Here is a 12,646-nt window from a genome sequence, read left to right as displayed (position 1 = left end):
GATGTGGGGTTGCTCCTCCTGGCCTCCACCCCTGGCCTCGGGCGTGGGGGAGTGGGGTAGCTCCTCTCGGCCACTCCAGCATCACTGACTCAATGGACGTGAGTCTGAGTGAACTCTGGGAGTTGGTGATGGACAGGAGGGCCTGGTGTGCTTCGATTCATGGGGTCGCAAAGAGTCGGACATGACTGAGCGACTGAACTGACTGAACTGAGGTTGGTCATAACTTTCCTTCCAAGGAGTAAGTGTCTTTTAATTTCATGGCTGCAGTCACCATCTGCAGTGATTTTGGAGCCCCCCAAAATAAAGTCTGACACTGTTTCCACTGTTTCCCCATCTATTTGCCATGAAGTGATGGGACCGGATACCATGATCTTCGTTTTCTGAAGCTTGAGCTTTAAGCCAAATTTTTCACTCTCCTCTTTCACTTTCATCAAGAGGTTCTTTAGTTCCTCTTCACTTTCTGCCATAAGGGTGGTGTCATCTGGATATCTGAGGTTATTGATATTTCTCCTGGCAGTCTTGATTCCAGCTTGTGCTTCTTCCAGCTCAGCATTTCTCATGATGTACACTGCATATAAGGTAAATAAACAGGGTGATAATATGCAGCCTTGATGTACTCCTTTTCCTATTTGGAACCAGTCTGTTGTTCCATGTCCAGTTCTAACTGTTGCTTCCTGACGTGCATACAGGTTTCTCCAGAGGCAGGTCAGGTGGTCTGGTATTCCCATCTCTTTCAGTGTTTACCACAGTTTATTGTGATCCACACAGTCAAAGGCTTTGGCATAGTCAATAAAGCAGAAATAGATGTTTTTCTGGAACTCTCTTGCTTTTTCCATGATCCAGCAGATGTTGGAAATTTGATCTCTGGTTCCTCTGCCTTTTCTAAAACCAGCTTGAACATCTGGAAGTTCACGGTTCACGTATCGCTGAAGCCTGGCTTGGAGAATTTTGAGCATTACTTTACTAGCATGTGAGATGAGTGCAATTGCACAGTAGTTGGCATTCTTTGGCATTACCTTTCTTTGGGATTGGAATGAAAACTGACCTTTTTCAGTGCTGTGGCCACTGCTAAGTTTTCCAAATTTGCTGACATATTGAGTGCAGCACTTCCACAGCATCATCTTTCAGGACTTGAAAGAGCTCAACTGGAATTCCATCACCTCCACTAGCTTTGTTCGTAGTGATACTTTCTAAGGCCCACTTGACTTCACATTCCAGGATGTCTGGCTCTAGGTCAGTGATCATACCATCGTGATTATCTGGGTTGTGAAGCTCTGTTTTCTACAGTTCTTCTGTGTATTCTTGCCACCTCTTTTTAATATCTTCTGCTTCTGTTAGGTCCATACCATTTCTGTCCTTTATTGTGCCCATCTTTGCATGAAATGTTCCCAAGTAAGATGGTAGGTGTTGTGAGAGGGCATCAGAGGGCAGACATACTGAAACATAATCACAGAACACTAGCCAATCTGATCACACAGACCACAGCCTTGTCTAACTCAATGAAACCAAGCCACGCCGTGTGGGGCCAGCCAAGATGGACGGGTCATGGTGGATAAGTCTGATAGAATGCGGTCCACTGGAGAAGGGAATGGCAAACTGCTTCAGTATTCTTGCCTTGAGAACCCCATTAACAGTATGAAAAGGCAAAATGATACGATACTGAAAGAGGAACTCCCCAGGTCGGTAAGTGCCCAATATGCTACTGAAGATCGGTGGAGAAATAACTTCAGAAAGAATGAAGGGATGGAGCCAAAGCAAAAATAATACCCAGTTGTGGATGTGACTGGTGGTAGAAGCAAGGTCAGATGCTGTAAAGAGCAATATTGCACAGGAACCTGAAATGTTAGATCCATGAATCAAGGCAAATTGGAAGTAGTCAAACAGGAGGAGATGGCAAGAGTGAATGTCGACATTTTAGAAATCAGCGAACTAAAATGGACTGGAATGGGTGAATTTAACTCAGATGACCATTATATCTACTACTGTGGGCAGGAATCCCTTAGAAGAAATGGAGTAGCCATCATGGTCACAAGAGAGTCAGAAATGCAGTACTTGGATGCTATCTCAAAAACAACAGAAGGATCTCTGTTTGTTTCCAAGGCAAACCATTCAATATCACAGTAATCCAAGCCTATGCCCCAACCAGTAATGCTGAAGAAGCTGAAGTTGAATGGTTCTGTGAAGACCTACAAGACCTTTTAGAACTAACACCCCAAAAAGATGTTCTTCTCATTATAGGGGACTGGAATGCAAAAGTAGGAAGTCAAGAGACACCTGGAGTAACAGGCAAATTTGGCCTTGGAGTACGGAATGAAGCAGGGCAAAGGCTAATAGAGTTGTGCCAAGAGAACACACTGGTCATAGCAAACACCCTCTTCCAAGAACACAAGAGAAGACTCTACACATGGACATCACCAGATGGTCAATACCAAAATCAGATTGATTATATTCTTTGCAGCCAAAGTTGGAGAAGCTCTATACAGTCAGCAAAAGACCAGGAGCTGACTGTGGCTCAGATCATGAACTCCTTATTGCCAAATTCAGACTGAAATTGAAGAAAGTAGGGAAAACCACTAGACCATTCAGGTATGACTTAAATCAAATCCCTTAATGATTATACAGTGGAAGTGAGAAATAGATTTAAGGGACTAGATCTGATAGAGTGCCTGATGAACTATGGATGGAGGTTCGTGACATTGTACAGGAGACAGGGATCAAGACCATCCCCATGGAAAAGAAATGCAAAAAAGCAAAATGGCTGTCTGAGGAGGCCTTACAAATAGCTGTGAAAAGAAGAGAAGCGAAAAGCAAAGGAGAAGAGGAAAGATATAAGCATCTGAATGCAGAGTTCCAAAGAATGGCAAGGAGAGATAAGAAAGACTTCCTCAGTGATCAGTGCAAGTAAATAGAGGAAAACAACAGAATGGGAAAGACTAGCGATCTCTTCAAGAAAATTAGAGATACCAAGGGAACATTTCATTGCATCCCTAGTTAAATTTTTTTGTTTATTTTCTCCCTGCTGATGTGTAGACAGGCAGTTGACTTTTCTACCTTATCTCCTGCAACTTTACTGAAATATCTTAGCTACTGATAATTTATTTGAATTATCTGTATAATTCTCAATATACTTGATACATGTTTAGAAATTAATATCTGTGAATAGCACTCTAAGTTTTCCTTTTTAATTCTTAAAAATTTTATTTCTTTTGATTGCCTTATTATAGTGGGTAAGACTCCTCATGCTGAACAGAAATGATAATAACTGGAAGATTATTCTTCTTTTTTTTTCCTAATTTTAAAAGGAGTAATTTAAAAATGTTTTCCCTTAAGCATATGTGAATGTTTGGAACCTTTAGCATTGCTAATCAATTCTGATTTTATGCCTAATATGCCAGGAGTTTTTCTTTAATTGTGTATGGAAATTAAATTTTATTGAGTACAATTTCTGCATTAAGAGCCTATGTTTTGTTCTGTTTTGCTTGTTAATGCAGTGATTTACATTAATTTTCTAATGTTAAGTCCATTTCATTCCCAGGCCTAAGTCATGCCTGTGCGTATGTAGACACACACGTACACAAACACACACACACACATAATGGTGAATTTGGATTGCCACTCTCTGGTTTAAGACTTTTGAATTTATGTTTGAATAAGATTGGTCTATAATTATTTCATGTTGTCTTTGCTTGTTTTTTAAAATTGAAGTATAGTTGATGTACAGTATTATATGTTACAGATGTACAGTATAATGATGCCTGGTTTTTATCTTATGAAATTACTAGCCTCATAAAAATGAGATTGGGATGGATATTTTTTCTATTCTCAAAAGGCCATGTGAAATCAGAGTTATTTTTTTCCTGAATGATTATGCATCTAAAAGTTTCTAGTCTTGATGTTTAATTCTTGGGAAGATTTTAAACTATTGACCCAATTTCTTATTATAGGACCAGTCAGGTTTTCAGTTTTTCCTTGAGTCAGTTGGTAAGTTGATATTTTTTCTAGGAGTTTGGTCATTGTATTTATTTTAAAACTTACTGTCATAAAGTTACTTGTAATATTGCTATTAGTGTCTATGCCATCTTTAATTTACACTTTTAATCTTTTTTTCTGCCCTCCCTTTTTTCTTCATCAGTCTTGCAGAGATGTGTTACTCATATTTTTCTTTTTTAGAGGAACAGACTTTTGTCCTTTTTTGACTCCATAGATTAGATGACCTATCATTTATTTCTAAGTATATTTTAAAATTAATTTTAAAATTTAAATTCAAATGAATTGCATTGTGGTCAGGCTGTATAGTAACAGATACTTTGAATTTTGTTGTAAAAGTGAAAGTTGCTCAGTTGCATCTGACTCTTTGTGACCACATGGAATTCTCCAGGCCAGAATACTGGAGTGGGTAGCCTTTCCCTTCTCCAGGGGATCTTTCTGACCCAGGAATTGAACTGGGGTCTTCTGCACTGCAAGGGGATTCTTTACCAACTGAGCTACCAGGGAAGCTAGTATATCATTAACTTTGGTAAAAGTTCTGTGTATACAGAGTGTTTTGAATGTGGTGTTAGATGGGTGTAAATTGTGTGGTTCTAATTTTTTGTATCTTTATTGATTTCTTTGTCTGCTTCTTGTATCAGTTAGCCAGAAAGGTATGTTAACAATTCACTATGAATTTGTTGGTTTCTCCTTGTAATCCCATCAATTTTTATTTTATATTTTAAAAACTATTATGAAGTATATAGAAGTTAAAAATTTTATCTTCCCAGTAAATTGAACCTGGTAGTACTATAAAATGAGTGCTTTTTATTAGTATTTCTAGTAATGCTTTTTTTGCCTTAAGTCTGTTTCATTTGATATTAATATAACTATGTCTGCTTTCTTTTAGCCCGCTTCACTATTTTACTTTCAAGCTCTTTTGTTTCTATTTTAGATATAGTTCCTGTAAACATAACAAAACTGGATATTTTTTCAGTTTGACAATCTTTGTCTTTTAATCTTTTTTTTATAGTGGTTTATTCATTTGTTGGGATTGCCTATTTACACATTGTGATTAATTTTGAATTTATTTCTACTGTCTGTTTTTGCTATTTGACCTGCTTTTTCTGTTTTTCTTTTCTCTTTTTGGTCTTCTCTTAGATGTTTCCTCATTTGATTTTTTTCCCCCCTCATCTATTAATTTGGAAGTTATATAGTGACTTTCTGTTCTTTTAGTGGTTACTCTGGAAAACAGACCCTTTAACTTAATAAACTTTAGCTTAACAACTTAAGCTAATTAATACATTTTATCATTCTCTCGAACAATAAAAGAGTCTTGAACACTTGAATTCTGACTAGTTCCATTCAAACTCATTTACCACTGTGTGAATTTGGGCAAATTACTTAGTCTTCTTGTGTCCCAGTTTTTCCTTATGTCAAGTGTATAAAAATAATAGTTCCTACATTAAAGGATTAATTGTTTTGAGAATTAAAAGAATTAATGTGTAGAATGCTCAGAACAATGCCAGGCATATAAAATGTGTTGTATAAAATTGCTTCTGTTATTTTCTTAATCCCAGGAGTTAGAAATTAACATTGTTTTATATAGTCAGTATTTGTTTAAATTTAGACATTTATCATTTTGTATTTTTGCACACAATCCTTTGTTCATATGTTTCCTTGTGGATCATTTTCTTTTAAATTCATCTTTTAGAAGTTGGTTTAGTGAGGGTCTGGTGGCAGATGTGTTTTTTGTTTATCTGAAAGTGTTTATTTCATCTTCATTCTTGAAAAATAGTTTTATTGGGTGTTTTCTCTCAATTCTTCAAAGATTATTCCATTGTTTTCTGGCTCCCATTGCTTATTTAGAAGTTAGTTATCAGTATAAATACATTGTTTGGCCTGGGGCTGGGGTGCTGTCGTAACAGATGACTGCAAATTTGGTGTCTTAGGAGCAAGAATTTATTCTTATGTTTCTGGAGGCTAGAATTCCAAAGTCAAGGTGTCAGCAGGGCTATGCTCTGTCTGTAGACGCCAGGGGAAGATCCTTCTTGCCTCCTCCTAGCTCCTCGTGGTTGTTGGCAATCCTTCATATTTCTTGGCATTCCTTGGTTTATAGCTGTGTTACTCTAATCTCTTTCTTTTTTGTCTCATGGCTTTCTCCTATGTGTCTTTGTGTCCAAATTTCTTTTTATGAGGACACCAAGTCATGGGATTAGGGCTCAGCCTACTTGAGTATGACCTCATCTTAATTATATCTGAGAAGACCTTATTTCTTAGTGAGGTCACATTTCAGCTGCCACGAGTGAGGATACAGTTCAACACATTACAGTAGGTAATCTGTTTTTTTCCTCTCTGACTAAACATACAGTCAGCCTCTGGTGCTACAGTTTCACAAAGATCTGTCTATATGTGGACTTATTTTTATTTAGTCTGTTTATAATTCATTCTTTTTGAGTGGAAGGTTTTATGTTTAATCATTTCTGAAAGTTCCTCAAAAATATTGTTTCTCTGGACTTCTAATTAGACATACATTAAGATCTTCTTACTCTGTTTTTTATGTTTTTTGACTTCTCTCTCACGTCGTCCTTTGTGCTGTATGCAGGGGAATTTCTTCACTTGGTTACCTAGTTCATTAGTTCAGCCTTGTCTGAGATGAAGTGTGTCCTGTCTACTGTGATTTTAAGATTATAATTATTTACTTCTAAAGATTGTTTTTTCCTGCTTAATTCTTACAGTTTCTTAATCCATACTCATACTTTTGATACTCAATATTAACTTTAAAAAACACTTCATTCATATTGTATATTTATATCCAACAACTCTTAACATCTGTTGTCTTTAGTGGACTGGTTTTGCTGGATTTTGCTTATGGTGTCTTGTTTCTGGTTTATTTGATTATAAGCTTATGTTTGCTGAAACTTTATCTGTAGAAATTTTTAAAAGTTTAAACTTTTATTATGTATTGGGTTGTAGCTGACTAACGATGTTGTTGTAGTTTCAGGTAAACAGTAAAGGGACTCAGCCATATATATATACATGTATCCATTCTCCTCCAAAGGCACCTCCCATCCAGACTGGCATCTACATAACATCTACATAACATTGAGTAGAGTTCCATGTGCTATGCAGTAGGTCCTTGTTGGTTATCCATTTTAAACATAGCAATGTCCATGACCTTACCAAAGTCCCTAACTGTCCCTTTCCTCCAGCAACCATAAATTTGATTTCTAAGTCTGTGAGTCTTTTTCTCTTCTTTAAGTTCATTTGTGTCATTTCTTTTTAGATACCACATATAAGGGATGTCATACGATATTTCTCCTTCTGTCTGATTGACTTCACTCAGTATGACACTCTGGGTCCATCCACCCAGAATAATGCCATATTGTAAATGGCATTATTTCTTTTTTAATGGCTGAGTAATATTCATATATATATATATATATATATACACACACACACACACACACACCATATCTTCTTTATCTGTTCCTCTGTTGATGGACACTTAGGTTGCTTCCATGTATTGGCTATTATAAACAGTGAAGCAATGAATATTGGGGTTCATGTATCCTTTCGGATCATGTTTTTCTCCAGATATATGCCTGGGAGTGGGATTGCAGGATTATCATATAGTAGCTCTATTTTTAAAGGAACCTCCATACTGTTCTCCTGGAGAAGGAAATGGCACCCCACTCCAGTACTCTAGCCTGGAAAATCCCACGGACGGAGGAGCCTGGTGGGCTGCCGTCCATGGGGTCGCGAAGAGTCAGGCACGGCTGAGTGGCTTCACTTTCACTTTTCACTTTCATGCATTGGAGAAGGAAATGGCAACCCACTCCAATGTTCTTGCCTGGAGAACCCCAGGGACGGGGGAGCCTGGTGGGCTCCCATCTATGGGGTCACACAGAGTCGGACACGACTGAAGCTACTTAGCATACTGTTCTCCATAGTGGCTATACCAATTTAAATTCCCACCAACAGTGTAGGAGAGTTCCCTACTCTTTATACCATCTTAAGCATTATAGAAATTCTTTTGAGGCCTGAGTTGAAGGTAAATTCCTTCCAGAGAGGATTTGTGTTTGCCACTATGGGAAATGCCACTGTGGGTCTCTAAATTTAATTCTCACAAAAGAAGTGTGAATCAACTTAACTTCCTTGAGGCATGAGCAGTTTATGAGTTCTCAGTGGAAGTTTTCTTCCTTTCCTTCCAAAGCCAACTCTGACATAGGCAAATTTCCTTGCTGACTTCCTTTGCAAAGCAGATTCCTTTTCCAGCTCCCTTCACTAAGGATGTGTAGTCTTTTAAAATCATGATTTTATGCTGAAATATCTCTTTGGAGATTTAACCCTTGACCATATTCAGATACTACATTTGTTTCCTGTTTCCTCATTGCCACTAAAAATAGGGCTGTTTGTCATTACTCACTGACATCGCCTTTGGACAGCCAATGGCTTTAGTTTTCATTCACCTCACTGGTTCCAGACCTTCCCTTTGCTCTTGGGGCAGTACAGCATTTGGAAAGCGAGTAGATCGTGGTGGCTCAGAGTGCAGGCCATTCTGCCAAACTGCTTAACTTAAACTCCAGCTCTGCTGTCTATTAGCTGTTTAACTTTGAACAGGTTTCTGAACCTCCCCGGGCTTCTGTTTTCACATCTGTAAAAATGGGGATGAGTCGCAGCTTTGGTACAATGAAGACTTAATCCCTTAAAATGTATAAAGTACTTAGTAGGGGGACTGGCCCAGCCCACATACAGTGTATATTAACTATTTTTGGCTTCTAAGGATTTTTGTTTTTTGTCAGCTCAGCAATGCATTTTTTAAAAAGCTGTTTACCTAGCATTTTTGTGTAATGAAAGGAATGTCATGATAACAAGTTCTCCATGGTGTGTGTGTGTTTGTGTGCTTAGTTGCTCAGTTGTGTCTGACTCTTTGCAACCCCATGGACGGTAGCCTGCCAGCCTCTTGTGTCCATGGCATTTCTCAGGCAATAATACTGGAGTGGGTTGCCATTGTCTCCTCCAGGGGCTCTTTTCCATAGTATTGTGATTTTATTATTTTCACATAGCAAAATGGATCTTAAAGCAAGTCCCCTCCCACCCTGACGCATTGTTTTAAATGTGCAGGTCCCATGTATGTTCACATCTTTCAGCCGAGTGACTCGGAGACCACGAAAGAAGCTGAGGGGCCCACGTTCACGTGGCTGGACTTTCAGTTTACTTCTTGTGTTCTTTTGCAGGGTCAGGTGCACTGAGACATCCAGTAGCTTTCTCATTGGTTTTCTGAACTTTGAAACCATGAAGTTTGGTGCCACCCAGGCTCGCCGTCTCTCCACAGCCTCCTCGGTCACCAAACCTCCACACTTCATCCTCACCACCAACTGGGTTTGGTACTGGACTGATGAGTTTGGCTCTTGGCAGGAATATGGACGACAAGTAAGTGTCACGGAAAGAGTATGAATGTTTCTTCCTGTGGGTCCATGATGGAGGAATCTTTGCAAACATGGGCACAAGGACTGCTCCAGGGAGCCCTTGACAGAGCCAAAGATCCCCAGGTCCCCTTATGACTCACTTGCTTTGGGGGAATTATGGCAGAACTGGATAATTTAGAGTTCATTTGTATGAGGTCACATCTTGGAACAATTAGCTATCTGTTAGTTCATGAGGACTGAGTAACTTTGGTTGTAGTGATATCATAGTTGGTTAAATGGGGGTAGAAAAATGTCTCTCTTACTGTTGAACAGGTAACTCCAGAGCGAGTGCCTGGGTGTGCAGGAGTGTTTGTGTAGCTGTGGACTAAAGCTTAAGGCTTTTCAGAGCTGGCTTTTTGCTTTATCTATAGTAGTCACGTTACAAAAGGTGGAAAAGTATATGAAAGTAACTTGTTTCAGCTATTGATTTGGTATTTGGGTCAAGTAACTGCTGCTGTCAACTATTCAGAGATGTTCATAGATGAATCAAGATTAGAGGGAGCTTCCCCCTGACCCCGGTTATCTGTAGAGATACATGTGTAGGGAAGTCACCATTTCTATAATGACAGCTTCTCCCAAATGACAGGTGGGCTATGTGGTCTAATAGACATTTGTATTTTTCTGGGTTGTGAGAGGCTATATTAAAGCTTTAGTTTCATGCTCTTGACTGCACTTGAAATGTTTTTTTCCCTGGGAACTCTGTAACGTGAGCTTCGTGGGGGCTTTGGCCACTGACGTGCCCCCAGGCTGAAGACAGTGTTTGCACATAGCAGGTCCTCAGGAGAAAGACACTGGCCAGTTGAAATGCAGAGGTATTACCACTCTGTACCCGCTGGCCAGGTGGATGTGGGCACTCTCAGCAGATGACTTGAGCCCTCCTCCTTCCCTCTTCTTCCAGTGCCAGCCTTCCTGCCCCACCTGCCTTCCCCCCCGAGCATCCTGGGATTTTTTCTGTCTTCCCTGGATTTGTTCAGGGAGGCTCTCTAGTGTGGCTCTGGGTTTGGTCAGGAGAGGGAGGGATGAGGCCGAAACAATGGACAGAAGAGGCTGCAGTGCTCAGGCCCTCAGTGAAGTAGCATTTGCGAGTTTACTTGTACTTGAAGGGTTGTGTTATCCATTACAAGTAATTGAACACCCTCTCTTCCATTGCTCCTGTCACGGTTATCCAGGTTAGTTGGGCCCATGTGGGCTGTCTTCCATTTTCCTGAGCAGTTTACAGCAGGCAGTCCTGTTGGCTCCTGTTCTGTGCCTCTCTCTCCTACCACAGCCCCACCCCCAGCTCCTCTCATCTGCCTCCCCAGGACACGGACACGCACTGTGGGCTTGTTTGCCGGTGTGTGGATGGCCCCCAGTGTCTGTCTTCTTGCCTTCACCATATATCTATCTGGCTTTCCCTTCACAGGGCATGGATCACCCTGTGACCAGCGTCACCAGCAGTGATTTGGAGAAGGCCTACCTGGCGTACTGTGCCTCGGGGTCTAACCCCCAAGCAGCCACCCTGAGGTTCCAGGCAGGAAAGCACTCATACGAGTTAGACTTCAAAGGTACTTTTTGGGGTTCCCCAGTGGCCTAGTGATTAGGATTCTGGACTTTCACTGGTTGGCCTGTATTCAGTCCCTGGTCAGGAAACTGAGATCCCACAAGCTGTGCAGCATGGCCAGGGTGAGGTTGGGAGAAGGTATTTCCTGATCCACCGCACTCACCCAGTAGGGTCTGATAATCTGCTGGCCCTGCCTTTTCCATCTTAACCGTGGAGAAACTCCGCACACACACTGAGGGCCAGGAAAGAGAAGGATGCAATGGTCCCTGTTCTGAAATGCTGCAGATCTAGAAGGGAGAATAGACCTGTCAACAAATGAGCCAGCCAGCAGGATGCAGGGGGAGCTGCCTGGGGTAGATAGCAGGCGACAGGAACCCCGTGTGGAGGGACAAGTAGCATCAGCCTGAGGCAGTGGTGGTGTAGGCAGCACTGTAGCAGGGTCCTGTGGGCCATGGGCAAGTCCCTGTGTCTGAGGATTAACTTTAGTCACTGACACGAGTCACAGTGGTTCTGCTGTGCAGCTCCTCCTCCTACTCCCAGCTGCAGAGTCCACGTCAGCTTTTCTGTAGGCGCCTTCAGCACTGGTGGCTGGCTGGAAACACATGGTAGACACACATCAGCTGAAAACTGCTGTGAAGCAGATTATCAGGTGCTCTGCTTGTGGTAGCCTGAGTCCGGGCCTTAATGGCTTGTTCTGCTTGCCTTGACGGACAGACAGAAGCAGACCAAACACCCTTTGGTCAGGTCTTCCAGTGACTTACCTGTGAGGTGTGGTGTTTTTCTTTCCTTTAGTTTCAGTTTCTTGTGGCTTCTTTCAAGCCATTTTCACATGGATTTATCAGTTCATTCTTGTTCAATTCAGTTTTGCCTTTAAATTCACATTTTAATCTCTGAATCCTTAGCAGTTTTCAGCATTTTTTTAAGGAAATTAAGTGGACCTCCTTTTAAGCACTTTTAAACAGCACTTTAAGCACTGTTTATTGTTTACTTTTGTGGACCATCTGTTTGGAGGGCAGCAAACTGTCTTTGGTGAATTATCCTAGGTCCACTCTGCCTACTTTTATCCAGTTAGTTTTGCTTGTGGTTTTGTACTTGTACTTATCCTTTTGGTTAAGGTAGAATCGCTGCCCCCTCGATGTGCCTGTGCAAAGAGCCTAAAAGTTTCTTCTACTTTACAGTGAGAACTGCTTACAGCTTTCAGTATCTGCTGGGAAATATCAGTCATGTGTGAGGTGGTTTTACAATCCACAGTCTGATAAATACAAGTGCAGTCAAGGGGATTGTGAGAAATCTATGGAATAATAAGTTGGGACTGGCCTGAAGATCAAGTCTATACAAGTAGCACCCATCTGACTGCTGCTGACCACAGTTTAAAATATTTCTTTAAAGTATCTGAACACTATCAAATCAACTAGAAATGTCAGATGCAGCCTCTCAACCCAGGCAGCTCCCCCAAGGGACAGAATAGTCAAGATGAGGGTGGGGAGGAACACACACTGAGTTTACTGCAAACTTAAGAAAAGCATATTTCCTGCAGACTGCCCCAAGCTCACGTGGTGGGCAAAACTCTTTGGTCTGTGTGTTGGTAGATGACAGTAGCCACAGTGGTTTCAGGTGACTTCTCCCTTCATAACCTCACTACTCGGCAGAGTGAAAGCAAGTCTCAGGC

At 40.9% G+C, this 12,646-nt stretch overlaps 1 protein-coding gene across 3 annotated transcripts in view; it reads left to right on the top strand.

The window, feature by feature from the left end:
• PARP12 (poly(ADP-ribose) polymerase family member 12) overlaps positions 1-12,646 on the top strand; it is a 59,901-nt gene that overhangs the window by 31,767 nt on the left and 15,488 nt on the right. For all 3 annotated transcript variants that reach the window (XM_070788240.1, XM_019959175.2, XM_019959173.2), the window contains exons 6-7: positions 9,207-9,402; positions 10,840-10,981. In XM_070788240.1, coding sequence (XP_070644341.1) covers positions 9,207-9,402; positions 10,840-10,981 — 338 coding nt within the window. The remainder of the gene's footprint in view (positions 1-9,206; positions 9,403-10,839; positions 10,982-12,646) is intronic.

This window comes from Bos indicus, chromosome 4, assembly GCF_029378745.1.
Source record: "Bos indicus isolate NIAB-ARS_2022 breed Sahiwal x Tharparkar chromosome 4, NIAB-ARS_B.indTharparkar_mat_pri_1.0, whole genome shotgun sequence".
Taxonomy (NCBI): domain Eukaryota; kingdom Metazoa; phylum Chordata; class Mammalia; order Artiodactyla; family Bovidae; genus Bos; species Bos indicus.
This window is presented reverse-complemented; position numbering and strand designations above follow the sequence as displayed.